The sequence below is a fragment of the Cynocephalus volans genome, chromosome 1, assembly GCF_027409185.1.
Source record: "Cynocephalus volans isolate mCynVol1 chromosome 1, mCynVol1.pri, whole genome shotgun sequence".
NCBI classification, from domain to species: domain Eukaryota; kingdom Metazoa; phylum Chordata; class Mammalia; order Dermoptera; family Cynocephalidae; genus Cynocephalus; species Cynocephalus volans.
This window is the reverse complement of record NC_084460.1, coordinates 32790703-32807114: the sequence shown is the minus strand read 5'-3', so window position 1 is coordinate 32807114 and position 16412 is coordinate 32790703. Positions and strand designations below refer to the sequence as shown.

Sequence of the window (16412 nt, the reverse complement as noted above, 5' to 3'; positions counted from 1 at the left end):
ATACTACTGCTTATCAAATGATCTCTTGAGTACATAAAAAAGGATATGCTTACATTCACTTTTTTTTTTTTCTTTTTCTTGTACATTCACTGTTATATGCATCCTTTTTTCTTAAAAGTTTCACAGGAAACTGTTAATAATGGATTCTTCTGAGGATAGAACTGAGGGAATGGGAAAAGGCTCTTATACTTCATTACATACCTTTCTGTACCTTGAAATTTTTTTAACCACATGTACATTTTACTCCTGTTTTTTAAATATAGAGATTATCTTGGCAAAGAGATTGTGGGTCATATACTGCCTTTATATACTTTTTGTATTAAAAAAGTAACATCCAAAAAATGATTTTAATAATAATCACTCTCGCTTTCAGCAAATGGACAGACACAAACAGATATTTAAATAATTGTGAAAGGCTCCTCAATGTATCTTAATCATAGTGATAAGGAGGCCATCAGCTTTCAGGCTTTCACCCAGAATCCTTTTTGTTTGTTTTCTGTTGTTGTTTTTTTACACTCAGAATCTTTACTGTAGCTTTCAGCAGTAAAATGACCATTAAAGACTGCTAGTCAAGAACTCAGCTATGTGTTTGTTCTAAAGACATCAAGAGCATTCCCAGACAATACAGACATGGGGAGTGAACAAAAAGGCAAACTGTAGTGAATTCAACTCATTTTTGGTTTGCTCTCAGCCCTAATTTTAAAAGGCTCCCTAGTTTAAAACAAGCTACATTGACAAAAGATTAAACCTGATAATTTAGACCAAAAAAATAATAAATAATAAATAAATAAAAGGCTCCCTACATTACAGCTTTCTTTGCTCCACAGAAACACTATAGGGCTGTTCTTAAATAGGGAACAGTTTATAACAAATCCTGCTCCTGAAGTCTTACTACAAATGGGTCTCTGGAAACACTCAAAAGAAAAGCATTTGTATGCTACTCTTTTAAAGCAAATTGAGAAATAAAAATCACCCTAACTCTTTTCAAAGCCCTGTTTAAAAGAGTTGGGTGTAGGATCTCTGTTGGTTAGCTGCTTCTTCCTTCAAACCAACACTGAAGGATTAGTTTTTATAATAGGAAAGGAACCTGTTTCTCCACTTTAAATGCAGCTAAGCCTGCTTTACACTGGATCATGCTAGTCCTTTCTTTGCCTGAGCTGCATGCCACAAACATCTCAAAAAATGTTTTAATGCCAGGAAATGCAGTCTTTCTGCTGGGAGTAATAACCCCCCCTTGTTTAGCTTATTACTGTCAAAAATGATGGTGCATTAGGGGCAATTAATGCTAATGAAAGCTTCCAAAACCCATGCTTCCCCTGACAGCCAGTCCGATGTCAATGAGTGCTATTAGAGGCCACCTTCCACACCAAACCACCTTAATGCACTCTGACCAATGTCAAGCATCTCCACGGAGAGCAAACAGGACTCACTGACCCACTCTAAGACTCTAACTGTGACTATTACTGAAATTACAAAGTAAAGTTGCATATATGGCAAAGGTCAGAGCCGACTCTCTCTCTCTCTCTCTCTCTCTCTCTCTCTCTCTCTCACACACACACACACACACACACACACACACACACACACATGCACAGTAAGCTCTAATGTAATGAAGAGGAAGAGAGATTTTGTAATGCTTAGTCCATGACCAAAGAGGAAAAGGACAGCAAATGGCCTCAATGGGGTTAATTACCATTGCATGAACAACAGCTATTACCCATTTTTGCTATTTTATACTTAGATAATTTTTCTAACAACCACAGAAACACTTGGACAAACATCAGGTTTGATGTTACAAAAAGCCAAGCTGTTACAGTAATCAAGACAGCATGGTATTAGCATAAGGACAAAAATACAGATTAATGGAACAGAATTGTGAGTCCAGAAATTAACCCCTACATTAATGATCAATTGATTTCTGACAAGGATGGCAAGATATTCAATGGGAAAGAATGGTCTTTTCAACAAATTATGCTGGACAACTGGATATCCACATGCAAAAGAAGGAGGCTGGACCTCTACTTCTTATCCTATACAAAAATTAACTCCATATGGATCAGAAACTTAAGAGTAACAGCTAAAACTATAAAATTCTTATAAGAAAACAAAGTAGCAAATGTTCATGACCTTGGTTTAAGCAATGATTCCTTAATTGTGATACCTATTGGAGAGAAATTGGTTAATGGACACAAAGAATGAGTATGTTTTGTAATGACAAATATGCCAACTATCCTGATTTGATCATCACATATTATACACAGATACTGATAGTCAATTCTGTACCCCACAAATACGTATAACCAATTATGTTTCAATTAAAAAAAGTTATGACACCTAAAGCACAAGCAACAAAAGAAAAAGAAATTGAACTTCATCAAAATTAAAACATTTTGCGCTTCAAAAGACAACATCGAAAAAGTGAGAGGCTCACAGGTTAGCTCAGTTGGATAGAGTGTGGTGCTGATAACACAAAGGTCCAGGGTTTGATCCCTGTACTGGCCAGCTGCCAAAATACAAATAAAAAAGAAAGTGAAAAGACAACCTATAGACTGTGAGAAAATATTTGCAACAAATCATGTATCTGATAAGGGACTTGTAACCAGAATATATAAAGAACTCTTATAACTCAGTAACATAAAAAGACAAGTAAAAGGAAATAAGAGGTATACAGATTGCGAAGGAAGAAATAAAAAGACCAAAAAAAATTTTTTTAAATGGGCCAAGGATCTGAATAGACATTTTTCCAAAGAAGATATACAAATTACTAAGCACATGAAAAGATGTTCAACATCATTAGCCATCAGGGAAATGCAAATCAAAACCACACTGAGATACCATCTAACCCCAGTTAGGATGGCTAAAATCCAAAAGACTCTGAATGATAAATGCTGGCGAGGTTGCGGAGAAAAAGGAACTCTCATACATTGTTGGTGGGACTGCAAAATGGTGCAGCCTCTATGGAAAATGGTATGGAGGTTCCTCAAACAATTGCAGATAGATCTACCATAGACCCAGCTATCCCACTGCTGGGAATATACACAGAGGAATGGAAATCATCAAGTCGAAGGTATACCTGTTCCCCAATGTTCATTGCAGCACTCTTTACAATAGCCAAGAGTTGGAACCAGCCCAAATGTCCATCATCGGATGAGTGGATACGGAAAATGTGGTACATCTACACAATGGAATACTACTCAGCTATAAAAACGAATGAAATACTGCCATTTGCAACAACATGGATGAACCTTGAGAGAATTATATTAAGTGAAACGAGTCAGGCACAGAAAGAGAAATACCACATGTTCTCACTTATTGGTGGGAGCTAAAAATTAATATATAAATTCACACACACACACACACAAAAAAAAAAAATCGGGGGGGGGAAGATATAACAACCACAATTACTTGAAGTTGATACGACAAGCAAACAGAAAGGACATTGTTGCGGGGGAGGGAGGAGAGGGAGGAGGGAGGGAGGTTTTGTTAAGGGGCAACAATAATCAACCACAATGTATATTGACAAAATAAAATTTAAAAAAATAAATAAAATTAAAAAAAAATAAAAACCCATGAGATACCACATCACACCCACTAGGATGGCTATAACAAAAAAGATAGTAATAACAAGTGTTGATGAGGATGTAGAGAAATTGGAACTCTCATACATAGTTGGTAAGAATGTATAGTAAGATATAAATGTTAGGATAGTTTTTTCCATTTCTGAGAAAAATGTCATTGGAATTTTGATGGGGATTGCACTGACTTTGTAGATCATTTTGGGTAGTATGGACATTTTCAATGTTAATTCTTCCAATCCAAGAGCATGGGATATCTTTCCATCTTCTTGTGTCCTCTTTAATTTCTCTCAACAGTGGTTTGTAGTTCTCTTTGTAGAGATTTTTCACATCCTTGGTTAACTTTATTCCTAAGTATTTTACTTTTTTGGTGGCTATTGTAAATGAGCTAGCTTTCTTGATTTCTTTTTCTGCATATTCACTGTTGGGGTATAGAAATGCTACTGATTCTTGTGTGTTGATTTTGTATGCTGCAACTTTGCTGATACCATTTATTAACTCTTAAGAGTTTTTTTGTAGAGGTTTTAGGCTGTTCGATATATCATGTCATCTGCAAACAGGCCCAGTTTGACTTCCTCCTTTCCAATATGGATGCCCTTTATTTCTTTCTCTTCTCTGATTGCTCTGGCTAGTACTTCCAATACTACGTTGAATAAGAGTGGCGAAAGTGGGCATCCTTGTCTAGTTCCTGTTCAGGATGATATTGGGAGTGGGCTTATCTATCATATATGGCTTTAATCATGTTGAGAGACTTTCCGTCTATATCTAACTTGTAGAGAGTCTTTATCATGAATGAATGTTGAATTTTATCAAATGCTTTTTCAGCGTCTATAGAGATGATCATATGGTCCTTGTGTTTGATTTTATTGATGCGATGTATCACATTTACTGATTTGCTTATGTTGAACCAAGCTTGCATCCCTGGGATGAATCCCACTTGATCATGGTATATAATTTTGTGTATGTGTTGCTGTATTCTGTTAGCTAGCATTTTATCTAAGATTTTTGCATCTATATTTATCAAGGATATTGGCCTGTAGTTTTCTTTTTTTGTTGTATCTTTGTCTGATTTTGGTATCAGGGTGACGTTTGCTTCATAGAATGAGTTTGTGAGAATGGCCTCTGTTTTAATCTTTTTCTATTGTTTTTCAGACGCAACTAATATGATGTCTTCGAAATCCTTAAACCGTCATGAGTAATTCACAAATTCTCTATTGTCTTTTAATTCCCTATTCCATATATTTCTGTTGTAATCTTTGTTATTTCCTACTTATACTTGCTTTGGGTTTACTTTGCTCTATTTTTCCTAGTTTCTTAAGGCAGAAAGTTACATTACTGACTTGAGATTTTTCTTATTTTTAATATAGGTGTTTACAAGTATAAATTTTCTTCTCAGCACTGCACGAGCCATGCATCCTAGAAATTTTGATATGTTGTGCTTTGATCTTTATTTCAAAGTACTCTCTAATTTTCCTGTGACTTTTCTTTTTACCCATTGTGTATTTAGGGAAGTGTTTAATTTCCACACATTTGTGAGTTTTCTAAATTACCTTCTGTTATTACGGTCAGAGAACATATTTTCTATGATCATAGTCTTTGTTTTCAAAAAAAGGAAAAATGTAAACAAATAAACAAAAAACTCATGGAAAGATTTCCATTATCTTTCAATTCTATTTTTTCATGAACTTTCTGAAGTGCCATTGTGCTTATATTCTGTTTTATTATTTTTTAATGTAATTTATTTTGCTAAACTTAGACATTTAATTTCTGTTCTTAATTTCTTTTTATTAAGTGGACTTGCTAATTTGCTTAGAAATTAATTTGCCTTTAAAAAGTTTATTCGTTTCTCTCTGTTGAAATTAATTTGATATTTGCATGCTTTTGGAAGACTTTAGAGAGCTATTCCAAATAATTGTAGAGATCATAAAATGAAATATGTACAATTTAATAGTTCTACATCTCCAGTTTTTGTGAAAATTTGGAGCCCTACTTTCTACAGAGTATTTTGTTACTCATCTGTTATTCAGTTTCTGTATTTGTTGTTTGATCAAATAAATGTGCATATCCTTAAAAATAGTAAAATAAAATTTAAAAATAAAGGATTTATCTCAAATCACAAAGGCACAGCAAAATAAATAAAGATAAAAATAATAATAATAAAAAGACTAACAAACCAAATAAAAAACAGGCAAAAGACATATGACACTCATAGGAAAGGAAAACTAAATGGGCAATAAATACAGGAAAACATACACGGTTCACTTGTAACCATGTAAAAACATTAAAACAACAAGATACCATTTTTATTTGTCAGATTATTAAAAATTGATAATACCAAATACTGATAAGAATATAAAAAAAAAGAGCAAGTTGGCAATACCTAATAAAGCAACAACAAAGGACTGGTGGAAAAGACATTCACAGGTGGAATCAACAGAACTTAGTAACTGAGTAGAAGTTAGAAGTGAAAAGAAAGGAAGAGATCAAGAACAACTGAGATATAAACCTGGTTTCTGAGCTCAACACCTTGTTACCAAGGTAAGGAAGGTGGAAAGAAGAGGTTTCAGGAAAAAAACAAAAAAAGCATTTTCCTTTCAATGTGCTAAAATGCAAATAAGGTCTGTTACTGAAGGAAACTAACATCAAAAGAATCCAGATTTTAAAAGTTCAAACTATAAATGACAATAGTTTCTACCCAAATGTTATGTTAGTGAATGGACTAGAATCAGATGTCTCATGCTCAAAAGGTCAGACATGAGGCAGAGAGACTAGCATTCCAGAAAACATATTCCTTTCTGACAAACTTTAAATATAAGCATTTAATCTACCTATGTTAAGTAACATTTGAAAAGGTCAAACTCTAGCTGACTACTCCTTTCATTAAAAGAAAGTGAGCATCACAGGAACCAACTTGAGCTCTCCAAAGTCAAAATCTATGACAATATGAGCAACAAAATAAATGACAGCAATTAATCATAATCTTTACAGTAAAATAAATATCCATAATATAATATATTTAAACATATGAGTGTACTTCAAAACATTCATGGGGGCTGGCCGGTTAGCTCAGTTGGTTAGAGTGTGGTGCTGGTAACACCAAGGTCAAGGGTTCAGATCCCCTTACTGGCCAGCTGCTAAAAAAAAAAAAAAAAATGTTCATGGAAAGATTAGTATTATCTTTTAAATTTTTTTTCATTTTTATTTAGTTATTTATTTTTTAGTACTATCTTCTAATTCTAATTTTCCACAAACATTTTGAAGTACCCTCGTATTACATAAATCATATACAATATATTACATTATAAATATATTATAATAAATATATTTTCATAATTATAAATAATTGAATAAATAAATGAGAGAGAAAGGACACTTTTTTTTCTTATGGTAGAATTCCAATTAATAAATGTAGAAGGTACGAAAGAAAGAAAATCGACTTTTGGCAAACATCATAGTAATAACTGTCGCATACAAGATCATCAGGATATTTGAAGAGTCTCACAGTATCACCCCACTAGACAGTTATTACAAAGCAGAAAAACAGCAACTTTACAGGGAGAAGCCTAGTAGACACCACCTTACCCAAGTGACCAAGGTTACAGTAATGAGACATGTCAACATCATACACTTCTTGATACAATGCACTGAGAAGCACAGAGAATCACATTTGGGGTTTTCTTGCAAAAAACACATGACCTGAATTTAATCATCAGGAAACATGAGACAAACCCAAGCTGAGGTGCATTCTACAAAGTAACTGGCCAGTACTCTTCAAAAGTATCAAGGTCATGAAAGACAAAGAAATTATCTTAAATTACCTTAAGATTAAAGTGACATGACAACTCAAGGAGTACATGATCCTGGATTGAATAGTGGACCAGGAAAGGGACAGGAGTAGGACAACTGGCGAAATTTGAATTAAGGTTTGTTGATTAGTTAATAGTACTATATCAATGTTAATTTCCTGGTATTGACAATCATATTATAGTAACATAACACATTAACATTTGGGGAAACTGGGTGAAGTGTATATGGGAATTCTACATACTATTTTTGAAAATGTTATTAGGATTTAAATGATTTCAAAATGAAAAGATTAAAAAATTTTCAATTAAGAAAAGTGAATGGAAAATGACATTTGAATAGTAAAAAACATGGTTGTCACAAACAGCATACATTTAATATTTCAGGAAAGGCACAGTACCACTCCAAGATCCCTCCTCAACAAAATGCACAATGATGTAGTCAAGTAGATGCAGCAAAGACACTGAAACTTGACAGAAACATTGAGAAATGACAGCTGGAAGCAGTGGAATAGAAAGGAGAAAGTAACACTAAAAAAGGCCAGCTATTGGAGCTGTACACAGCCTCTGAGGCTAGCTCTATATTCAAGGCTTATTACCAAACTAGTATTGCGCAGGGGATCTATCCACACAGGATGGTTGATCTTGGACAAGTTACTCCACTCCTTTGAGTTTCATCTATGAAATAAAGATGACTCTACCCATCTTTCAGGGTTTTAAGAATAACATAATATAAGCAAAAGTACATAGAACTGTGCTTCTCATGAAGCAGGCATTCAACAAAGGGTTCATAGTGATAATCCTAATTTGGAGTAAGAAAGGGTTCAACCATATTTCCATAGTTCAAGAAAGTAGGAAAATGTGTCATTCATCTTAAATAAAGTTCCTTAAAGTGGGCTGGCCGGTTAGTTCACTTGGTTAGAGTGTGGTACTGGTAACACCAAGGTTAAAGGTTCAGATCCCCATACTGGCCAGCAATCAAAGGAAAAAAAAATTAAATAAAAAATAAAAAGGTTAAAGCAAAACCACAGTGACTGAAAGGGTAAACTTCAATTAGCTGAGAAATACGCTAATGTGAAATACCTCATTCCCACAAAGCATTAGATAAATGAGACTTAGCTTTCTATCCTTAAAGCTCCTTGGATCTTCAACCCAACTTGAGCTACCTACACATCTGAAACACAATTCTTTATGAAAGATTACCAATTTTCTTCTGTGCTCTACCCAGATAGCCTCATTACAGTGTTACATATGTGTCACTTGACGCTTTTTCTCACTTAATTGGCATCAAGCACTTTTCTAAACCTACCAAGGCCTATCTCACCAGACATTTTACGATTATTTATGCCTCAGTGGAATTATGGGTGATTTTTATTTTTTCTACTTCTAAATTTTATGTAAGATAGTAACGCTGAATTATAATGGAAAATGAATAATTTACAAATAAACATAAATTTGCTATGACCAAGATCCTGATTTACTGCCTTGGCTAAGTCTGTCTAACAGCATAGTTCAAACATATCCCTCTCAACAGTCACATTAGCTTGATCACACAGATAAGTCAATAAATCAGACTACTAATGCTGTGTACTTACTTGGTTATTTTCTTGGATATATTAACATGGCAATGGAGATGACAAGAAAAGCACCTACCTCTACAGCATTTGCAATATAACGGTTGTCACCTTCAACTTTGACAGAGAAGTCATAATAACCACTGGAAAATTTGACATTCATGAAGTTTAGTTCAAAAACATCCCTGTTAAGAATGACAGCAGGGTTAGCAAGAATACATGTACGGAAATCATGAATATAACAAACATAGGCTACAAAGTGTCTCCTCGAGACAGTCCAGGGCTATACCACTCCTTAACTTTTCAACTTCCCACTCCACTTGGGCAATCTCCTGCTCAATCACAGATTACAATGTGTGAAAAACTGAAAAACTACCTGCAGTGAATTCCTCTCCCAAATTTCCAAAGTTTTCTTTCCCTTTGTTTCCTCCTTAGCTCCTAAAATTCCACCTCCTTCTAGTAGCTTTCCATAATTTAATGTAAAACAGGTAGGTCTACAGTATGATCCCAATTAAGTTTAACCGAAAAAAATATAGAAGGAAATACCCCAAATGCTCAAAGAGGTTGGTGTAGGGGAGTATAAATGTGGGTCTTTTTCTGGCATTATTTCTACTTTTCCATGTTTTATACATTTCCCAAAAATGACATAATTTACTTTTATGAAAAATATTAATAATTTTTATTTTGAAGAAAAAAAGGTAGAGAAGTTCTAACTCTAACCATAGCAAAATCCCAATGTCTTTTACCACTCCACTAATCATTCTTAAAAAAGATTTTGCTTTTTAATTTCACATATTGCCTGTGTATCTTTATGACTGCCTAAGAAATGTATTTTCTCTCTAAAATTCAAAACTTCTGATCTCAGTAACTTACTAATTTAACACTTAACAAAATCTCATGCAAAAACTGACCCATAATTTCAAAAAAATTTACATAGCAACAAAATGCAGCCATTAAAAATGACTGTAGAAAAATATTTAATCCTATCGGGAAATGTTCATGACACATTGCTATAGCTAAAACATAATCCTAATTAAATTTTAAAGATGTATTTACATGCATAGAAAAAATAGTGAAAAAAAAAAGACTGTAAAATGTTAGCAGTTAGCTCTGGGTGGTAGAATTATGGGTGATTTTTATTTTCTTATTCGTCCTTTCTGTATTTTTCCTATAATAAACATGTACTTTCATACATCAGAAAAAAAAGATTATATTTTAAAATAGCTATTTATACCATAACAACATAGAACCAACTAGAAATAAAGAAGGAAGTAGTAAAACCAAAATTCTCTTCATTTAAAAATCCTCTTCTTATATTCAACTATAGGATTTTGATACCAGCAGATCAAATTTACCTAACTGAAATTTAGGTAAAGTTGATTTTATGATCTTGGTAATATCCATATTAATCTGTTACAGCCATATTAATCTGGCTGCAGGTTAACTTTCCAAAACAAATAGGTTGGCGCCCTGTAAAAACATGCTTGGGACTTACCCTACAGGGGTGAAAGATGTCTTCTGGAGCACAGTAGCTCTGGAAGCAACAGATTTAGCATGTTCTAGTTTAACTGTGGCCTGAGTCAGAGGCTGGGACAGAACATTGGTGACTTGCAACTAGAAATAAATAAAAAATTATCTGTAGCAACAAAGGCTGAGAGAGTAGAAAATTTTGTTTCTGGGGTGCTTTATCTATAGGGAACAAGCTCTGCTGGAGAAAAAACACCTTGCTTCAAGAAATCTTCACTTTGTTCTGCTGCCTATCAGAGATCAAATAAAGAAAAACACAATTCGGTTAGGAATGGGATAGATTATAGAATGCTATAGCTGGGGAGGATCCTAAAGATGGTCTTGCCCAATTATTTCAGTTTTCAGACAAGGAAACTAGTGCCCAGGCAAAGAAAATAACTGGTCCCAAATTACAGACAGTTATGTTTCCTTCTTTCTGATCCCCTCTTCTATCAACTCTACTACAGTATCTCAAAAAAAAAGTTGTAAACAAGCAAAATACTTTAGGAATGTATGAGCAATGGGAAAACTAAAGAAATATGGATAACAATAATTATTATTTGTTGCAAACCAGCTATATGAGTGGTCTTCAAAAAGTTTATGGAAAGATTCATATTATCTTTTAATTGTATTATTCCACAAACTCTTTGATGTACCTTCATATGGGAGATACTAGGGTAGGGTCTTTACATATATCCTCCCATCAATCCTATGAGATAGACAGCACAATCCCTATTTTACAGACGAAGAGACTAAGGCGACAAGAGGTTAAGGAACTTCCAAAGGCCACATGGCCAGTTAAGTGGTTGAGCCATAATTCAAACCCCAGTCTATGTAGCTTCAAAGCCAATGCTTTTTTCCACTTGTTCTCTTAGTCCCCCTTGACTCATGATGAACTACGTTAAATCAGGTTACTTCTCACCCCAGTCTTTGCTGAGGGGATATGAGTTGTACGTGGGGAGAGGATAGTAAATTTTGAAGTACAAGGCACTTCCTCAGGAGGAGGTCCACAGGGTCCACCAAAGTAGAACTTATGGGACAGACGGGACTGTCCTATATGGAACTCAAACATTTAGACATAAACAAAATGCTAATTTCTGATGAAGACTTAGCTTGTCAATGGTTTCCAGATAAAAACAAAGAATTGCCTCATTTGAGATGAAATTTCTAAGTGATTTCAAGATCTGTGCTTTTGCTCTGTTCAAAGAATAAACACAAAAGAGAAGTCTATGCTTCCTGCTGAGTAACAGGGGAGACTATGCTATGAAAAAAGCAGAAAGATACACTATCAGCACCAGGGAGGAAGAGACCTGATATTTATTTTAACAACTGTATGTACCAGAATTACTTGGGAATTAAAACAGCTGTCTTAAAACGATGTATTTAGAAAGTTTTGGTACTCGGAAATGCATTTTAAAAGACTTTTCTGTACATCTGGAGTTACAAACCCAGAAATGCAATTTTCTTGCATTTAATTTATTGAAAGCCTGTACTATTTAAAATCCTCTGGGGAGAAAAAATTTTGGGGGGATAGATTTGAAGGATTCTGTGACTGGTACACCCACGGTCATGTCCCCATTTCCAGGCTAAGGGAAAAGAGTCTTGCCCTGCATATAATGAGTATGTCTTTATGGGAGCTACAACTAGCAGTGTATCATAGTCCTGACATTTGTGAAAGCCTTGCAGTGGCAACGGTGATCAGGATGGCATATTGTGGGCATGGAAGTCATACCCGCAGGATAGCCTGTTCATGAATATCAGAAGCAGAGCCATCGGGTATAACCACAACTGGAACATGGTAGCGATTCTGGGAGAGTGCAGCAGCAGCAGAGGCCACGCTGAAGGCTTCTGAGAGCGATTCAAAGTTCTTCTTGCTGAAGACTGCGTTCATCAGCTGGATGACCTGATCCTGAAAGAAAAGGGAAATGCAGCTGCAGATCTTTCTCTGGCCAGAAAGTGGTAGAGCCACCCCTTTCTCCCTGTAGGATTTGAGTCATTCCCTTAAGATCTTTCAGCCACTAATACAAATATGTAAAGGGAGAAAAAGCCAATATTCTGCACTTAAAACTTTGGTTGTTTTTGTCCATGTTACATTATAAACTGAAATTCATGCATTTTATGTCAACCATTTAATGAATGCTTACTATACAAATGCAAGATACTTCCATATAACTACTGAGATATATGAAAGTATGTTATAAAATACATATAGCAGTAATCATTTGTTAAATGCCTATATGTGCCAGGCATCATGATAGGTGGTTCACATGCATTAACCAGAATCTTGACAAAAACCCAAAAAGATTGGTATGATGTTTTCCAAATGAGGAAACTGAGGCTAAAGAAGATTAAGTAACTTTTACAAGTTACAACAGAAAAAAAAAAAAATAGCAAGAACAAAATTCAAACGTAGGTCTGTTTGTCTCCAAAGCCCTTCCACAAGAAAATCTGTTCTTTCCTGATTCCCATCACCTGTCCAGCTAAACTACCTTCCCTCCCGACCTACCTCTAAGTAGTAAATTGGGGCTGTTCATATTTATAAGACTAAATTTTATAGCAAAAATGGCAAACATGTACATTAGAAAGAAACTAAAATAACTCTCCATTAAGTACTAATGGGCTGCTTAGAGGAGAAAACCAAAAGCAATTTTTTAAAAAGTGGAACCTAAAAGGCATTATTAAAATTCTGGAGGTTGTTTGCTTAGAGTGAAACATTTTCCATTTCAATCAGTTTTGTTTTTTAAAATCTGCTGCTAACAAAAGAGCTCCCTTGTTCCTGACAGTGTTATTCACAGTCGACATGAAATAATTTTCTTTAATTGTACCAATTACATTTTTCCATCAGTAGGCTGTTGACATGTTAAAATAGGTGACTATTCACCAGAATTGTTGTGTCAAAAGCAGTGACAGCAAAATTACTCTAGCCAAATACCTGGTTAGTAGAAGCTTAGAAATAAAGCAGGAAAAAGTTTAAGTTGTATATGCAGAATATCACCAATTCACCTACTTTACTGTGTATAGAAGATAATAATTTGTACCCTAAGACCCCCCATTCCTGCACTTTCACCTGTTACAGAAATCGAAAGGGAGTATGATATTTCTAGACCTCCTACACTTAGGATGAAGAAAAAGACACAAAATGAATGCAATACGTGAATAAATTACTAGATCATACCCTCTAGAGAAAATACTAAATTAATTCAAGTTATCCAAGACAGATCATTATTTACCGTTTACTTCAAGAAACTAGGCACAAAATTCATAATGCATAAAAGAAATGGGAAGTTCTAACTTCAAACCCTAATCTCTCCTCCTAAATTTTAAATAATAGCAGCTTATATTTTAAGTACTTTAGATCAAAGGTTGGTAACCTTCTCACAGACAAGGGGTATAAAGAAGGTCCTACTCAAAAAGACTTCCCATACACATTCCAATTAAAGGTTCTTTCAGGTTAACAAGCTCCTCTTAAAAAAAAAAAAAAAAAAAAGAATTACCCCTTGTGGATATCTGGTAGACATGTGCCTCTAAGTGAACTATGTCAAACAGCAAAGATTAGCTAAGATTTAGCCATTGCTGAGGAGGAGGCGGGAGGAAAGAGAATAGGCCATTTTGAAGTACAGGGCGCTTCTCAGAGAAAGAGGATTTGCATGTGCCACCAACGTGGAAAGCATTCACGAGACAATGTGGAAGGGGTACTGGGAAGAAAGCAGAGATGAAGCAGGAGTAATACACTTGGCCCTCTTGCCACTACCTCAGGACATGTCCGTACTCCATTTAAAAAAAAGTGTGACAATGTGTTTACATGTCTGTCCCACTGACAACCAGTTTCTTGAAGACAGGCATTACGTCTTTCTATTTCTCATTCTTAATGCTTAACCTGAGACACTGAGTGACAGCACTCCAGGTGCTGTCTGAACATCCCTCTCTGACAAAAGCCATCCTTAAGCAGATAAAGTTAACAATCCCTTTGGGTTTCACGCCAGAGAACTGTCAGACAGGCACCTCCTTAATGGATGGTTCAGTCCCCACATGGTCCATGAGCTTGTAGGTGGCAGTCACAAATAACGCCGTTGTTTCCAGGCCTTCTTCAAACTGGAGATACACACCCCCCAGTTCATCCAGGCGAGCAACAAGGTCCTGTCACAACAAAACAGAAGCATGTTGGAAGTCAAGTGATAATAGAAATGAGATGCACAAACCACGTCACCCCAGCACAGACACAGACTTGAGAAATCTCTCACTCTAAATCTGACGACCACCTCAGTTACTTAGTACTTTCTCAAGAAAGATGCTTAGGCAGAGAGTAAAGTCTATCATACAGACACCTGAAGAGAACAATATCTTCTGCAGCTCTGGGAGTGCTCCTTCCCTGCCCCTTGTACTCATGTGCAAGCCCAGGAGTCATGGCACTGAGGGCACCAGCTGCCCTAGGCAGAAGGCCAGTGGGCCAGGCTGCAGTTCACCCAGGAAGCATCACAACAGATAGATTCCATGGCCTTCCATTTGGACACACCCTACACAGCATAGCACTTCCCTTTCTTATTCAATGCTCTGAAAGACAAAGAGAGACCTACTGCCCTCCTGGGCAACATGGCAGCTAACTAGGCAGCTAACATGCCTGTGGAATACCTGGTGATGGCACTGTCAGGACTGCCTGTCACCACTAGTTATGCAGCCCAAGCGAGTGGTCCCTGAAGAGCAAGATGTCCTGGGCAAAAGACAGAGTAAGAATAAAAGCAGTGACCACTTTCTGAGTACCTATTATGGACCAGGCATTTTCACTTGTTCCTACAACCATCATATAAGGAAATTGAGGCTCAGAGACATTAAACAACTTGCCTAAAATTACAAAGCAGTAAATGGCAGAAAAAAGTATTTGAATTTTAGGTTTGTTGGACTCCGAAAACTGTAGACTATTGGATTATATCTACAAAAGGCTAGAAAAGCAGTTTGTTGCCTAATTATGGTGTAACTATATTAGCCTAACAAATATTCCCTCAGACATATTGCTCTAATACAAAGAACAGAAGTGTGCCATGGATATGAAACAAAATGTAACCGGCTGTAACAAATTGTGCGTGTCTATCTGCCAAAGACAGGAACTGGGAGATCCATACCTCTATTTCCTCCACGATGTTCCTCAGGTCAGCCTGCTGGGACAGATGGGATGCTGTTTGCAGAGCCTGAACTGTCCTGGAAGGTAAAGAGTAGAACCCCAATAAATGGCAAATCTCCTTTCATCTACTCACACCTTCCGATATCAGGATACCTTCACAAATACCTGCTCTTGTACTTTAGAAGTATAAGTTGGTCGCAACCTTTAAGGAGTTTATTTACAATCTGGTTGGGAAAGATGTGACAAAGACTAGAAAAGATCATTAAGCCTGAGCAGACAACCCAGGCAACAGAGCTGGCAGTAAGAACTGTGGGCACAGAGAATAGGGGGAGCACAGGTTCATGCCCTCTGATAATCTGTTTTGTTCCTAATGACATCACATATATAACACCAAGACCAAGAATTAATTAAGTTTCTAAGAGATATGCTCTTAGGGAGAACAGGATTCAAACAAGGTGTTATTTGGCATCCCCTATGTTGTATGAGGCACTGTGCTAGGCAGAAATTGGCTGCCTATTAATTTTCTATTTTTCTTATTCCAAGACCAAAGAAATATTGTGGTATTTATATTTGTAGATTGTTGGGTAGGATTTGGAGCAACTTTTGAAAAAGCAGAGTAATACAATATGGAGAAGAAGCATTTAGTAAACACAGGTTGAATGGTTAACACTTCTGCTATCAATATCCTGCTGGGAGACCTGAAAGTCACTCATACTTCAGGCATTTACAAAAAGGAACAGAAGATTTGGTTCCAAAACCAGAGTCTATTCTTTTTTTCTTTTTCTGTCATTTATTTTTTATTATAAAAGTACATATTTGTCAAAAATTCAAACAATAT

At 35.8% G+C, this 16412-nt stretch overlaps 1 protein-coding gene and 1 non-coding gene across 3 annotated transcripts in view; one reads left to right on the top strand and one right to left on the bottom strand.

Moving 5' to 3' along the window:
* The window catches only part of RPN2 (ribophorin II), a 57973-nt gene that overhangs the window by 19318 nt on the left and 22243 nt on the right, over positions 1–16412 (bottom strand). For both annotated transcript variants that reach the window (XM_063098720.1, XM_063098726.1), the window contains exons 5-9: positions 15576–15651; positions 14461–14595; positions 12191–12367; positions 10448–10566; positions 9032–9137 (exon numbers count right to left, since the gene is read on the bottom strand). In XM_063098720.1, the coding sequence (XP_062954790.1) occupies positions 9032–9137; positions 10448–10566; positions 12191–12367; positions 14461–14595; positions 15576–15651 (613 nt within the window). The remainder of the gene's footprint in view (positions 1–9031; positions 9138–10447; positions 10567–12190; positions 12368–14460; positions 14596–15575; positions 15652–16412) is intronic.
* On the top strand, positions 6631–6705 carry TRNAT-GGU (transfer RNA threonine (anticodon GGU)). The gene has a single exon. It is a non-coding gene; the product is annotated as a tRNA-Thr (tRNA).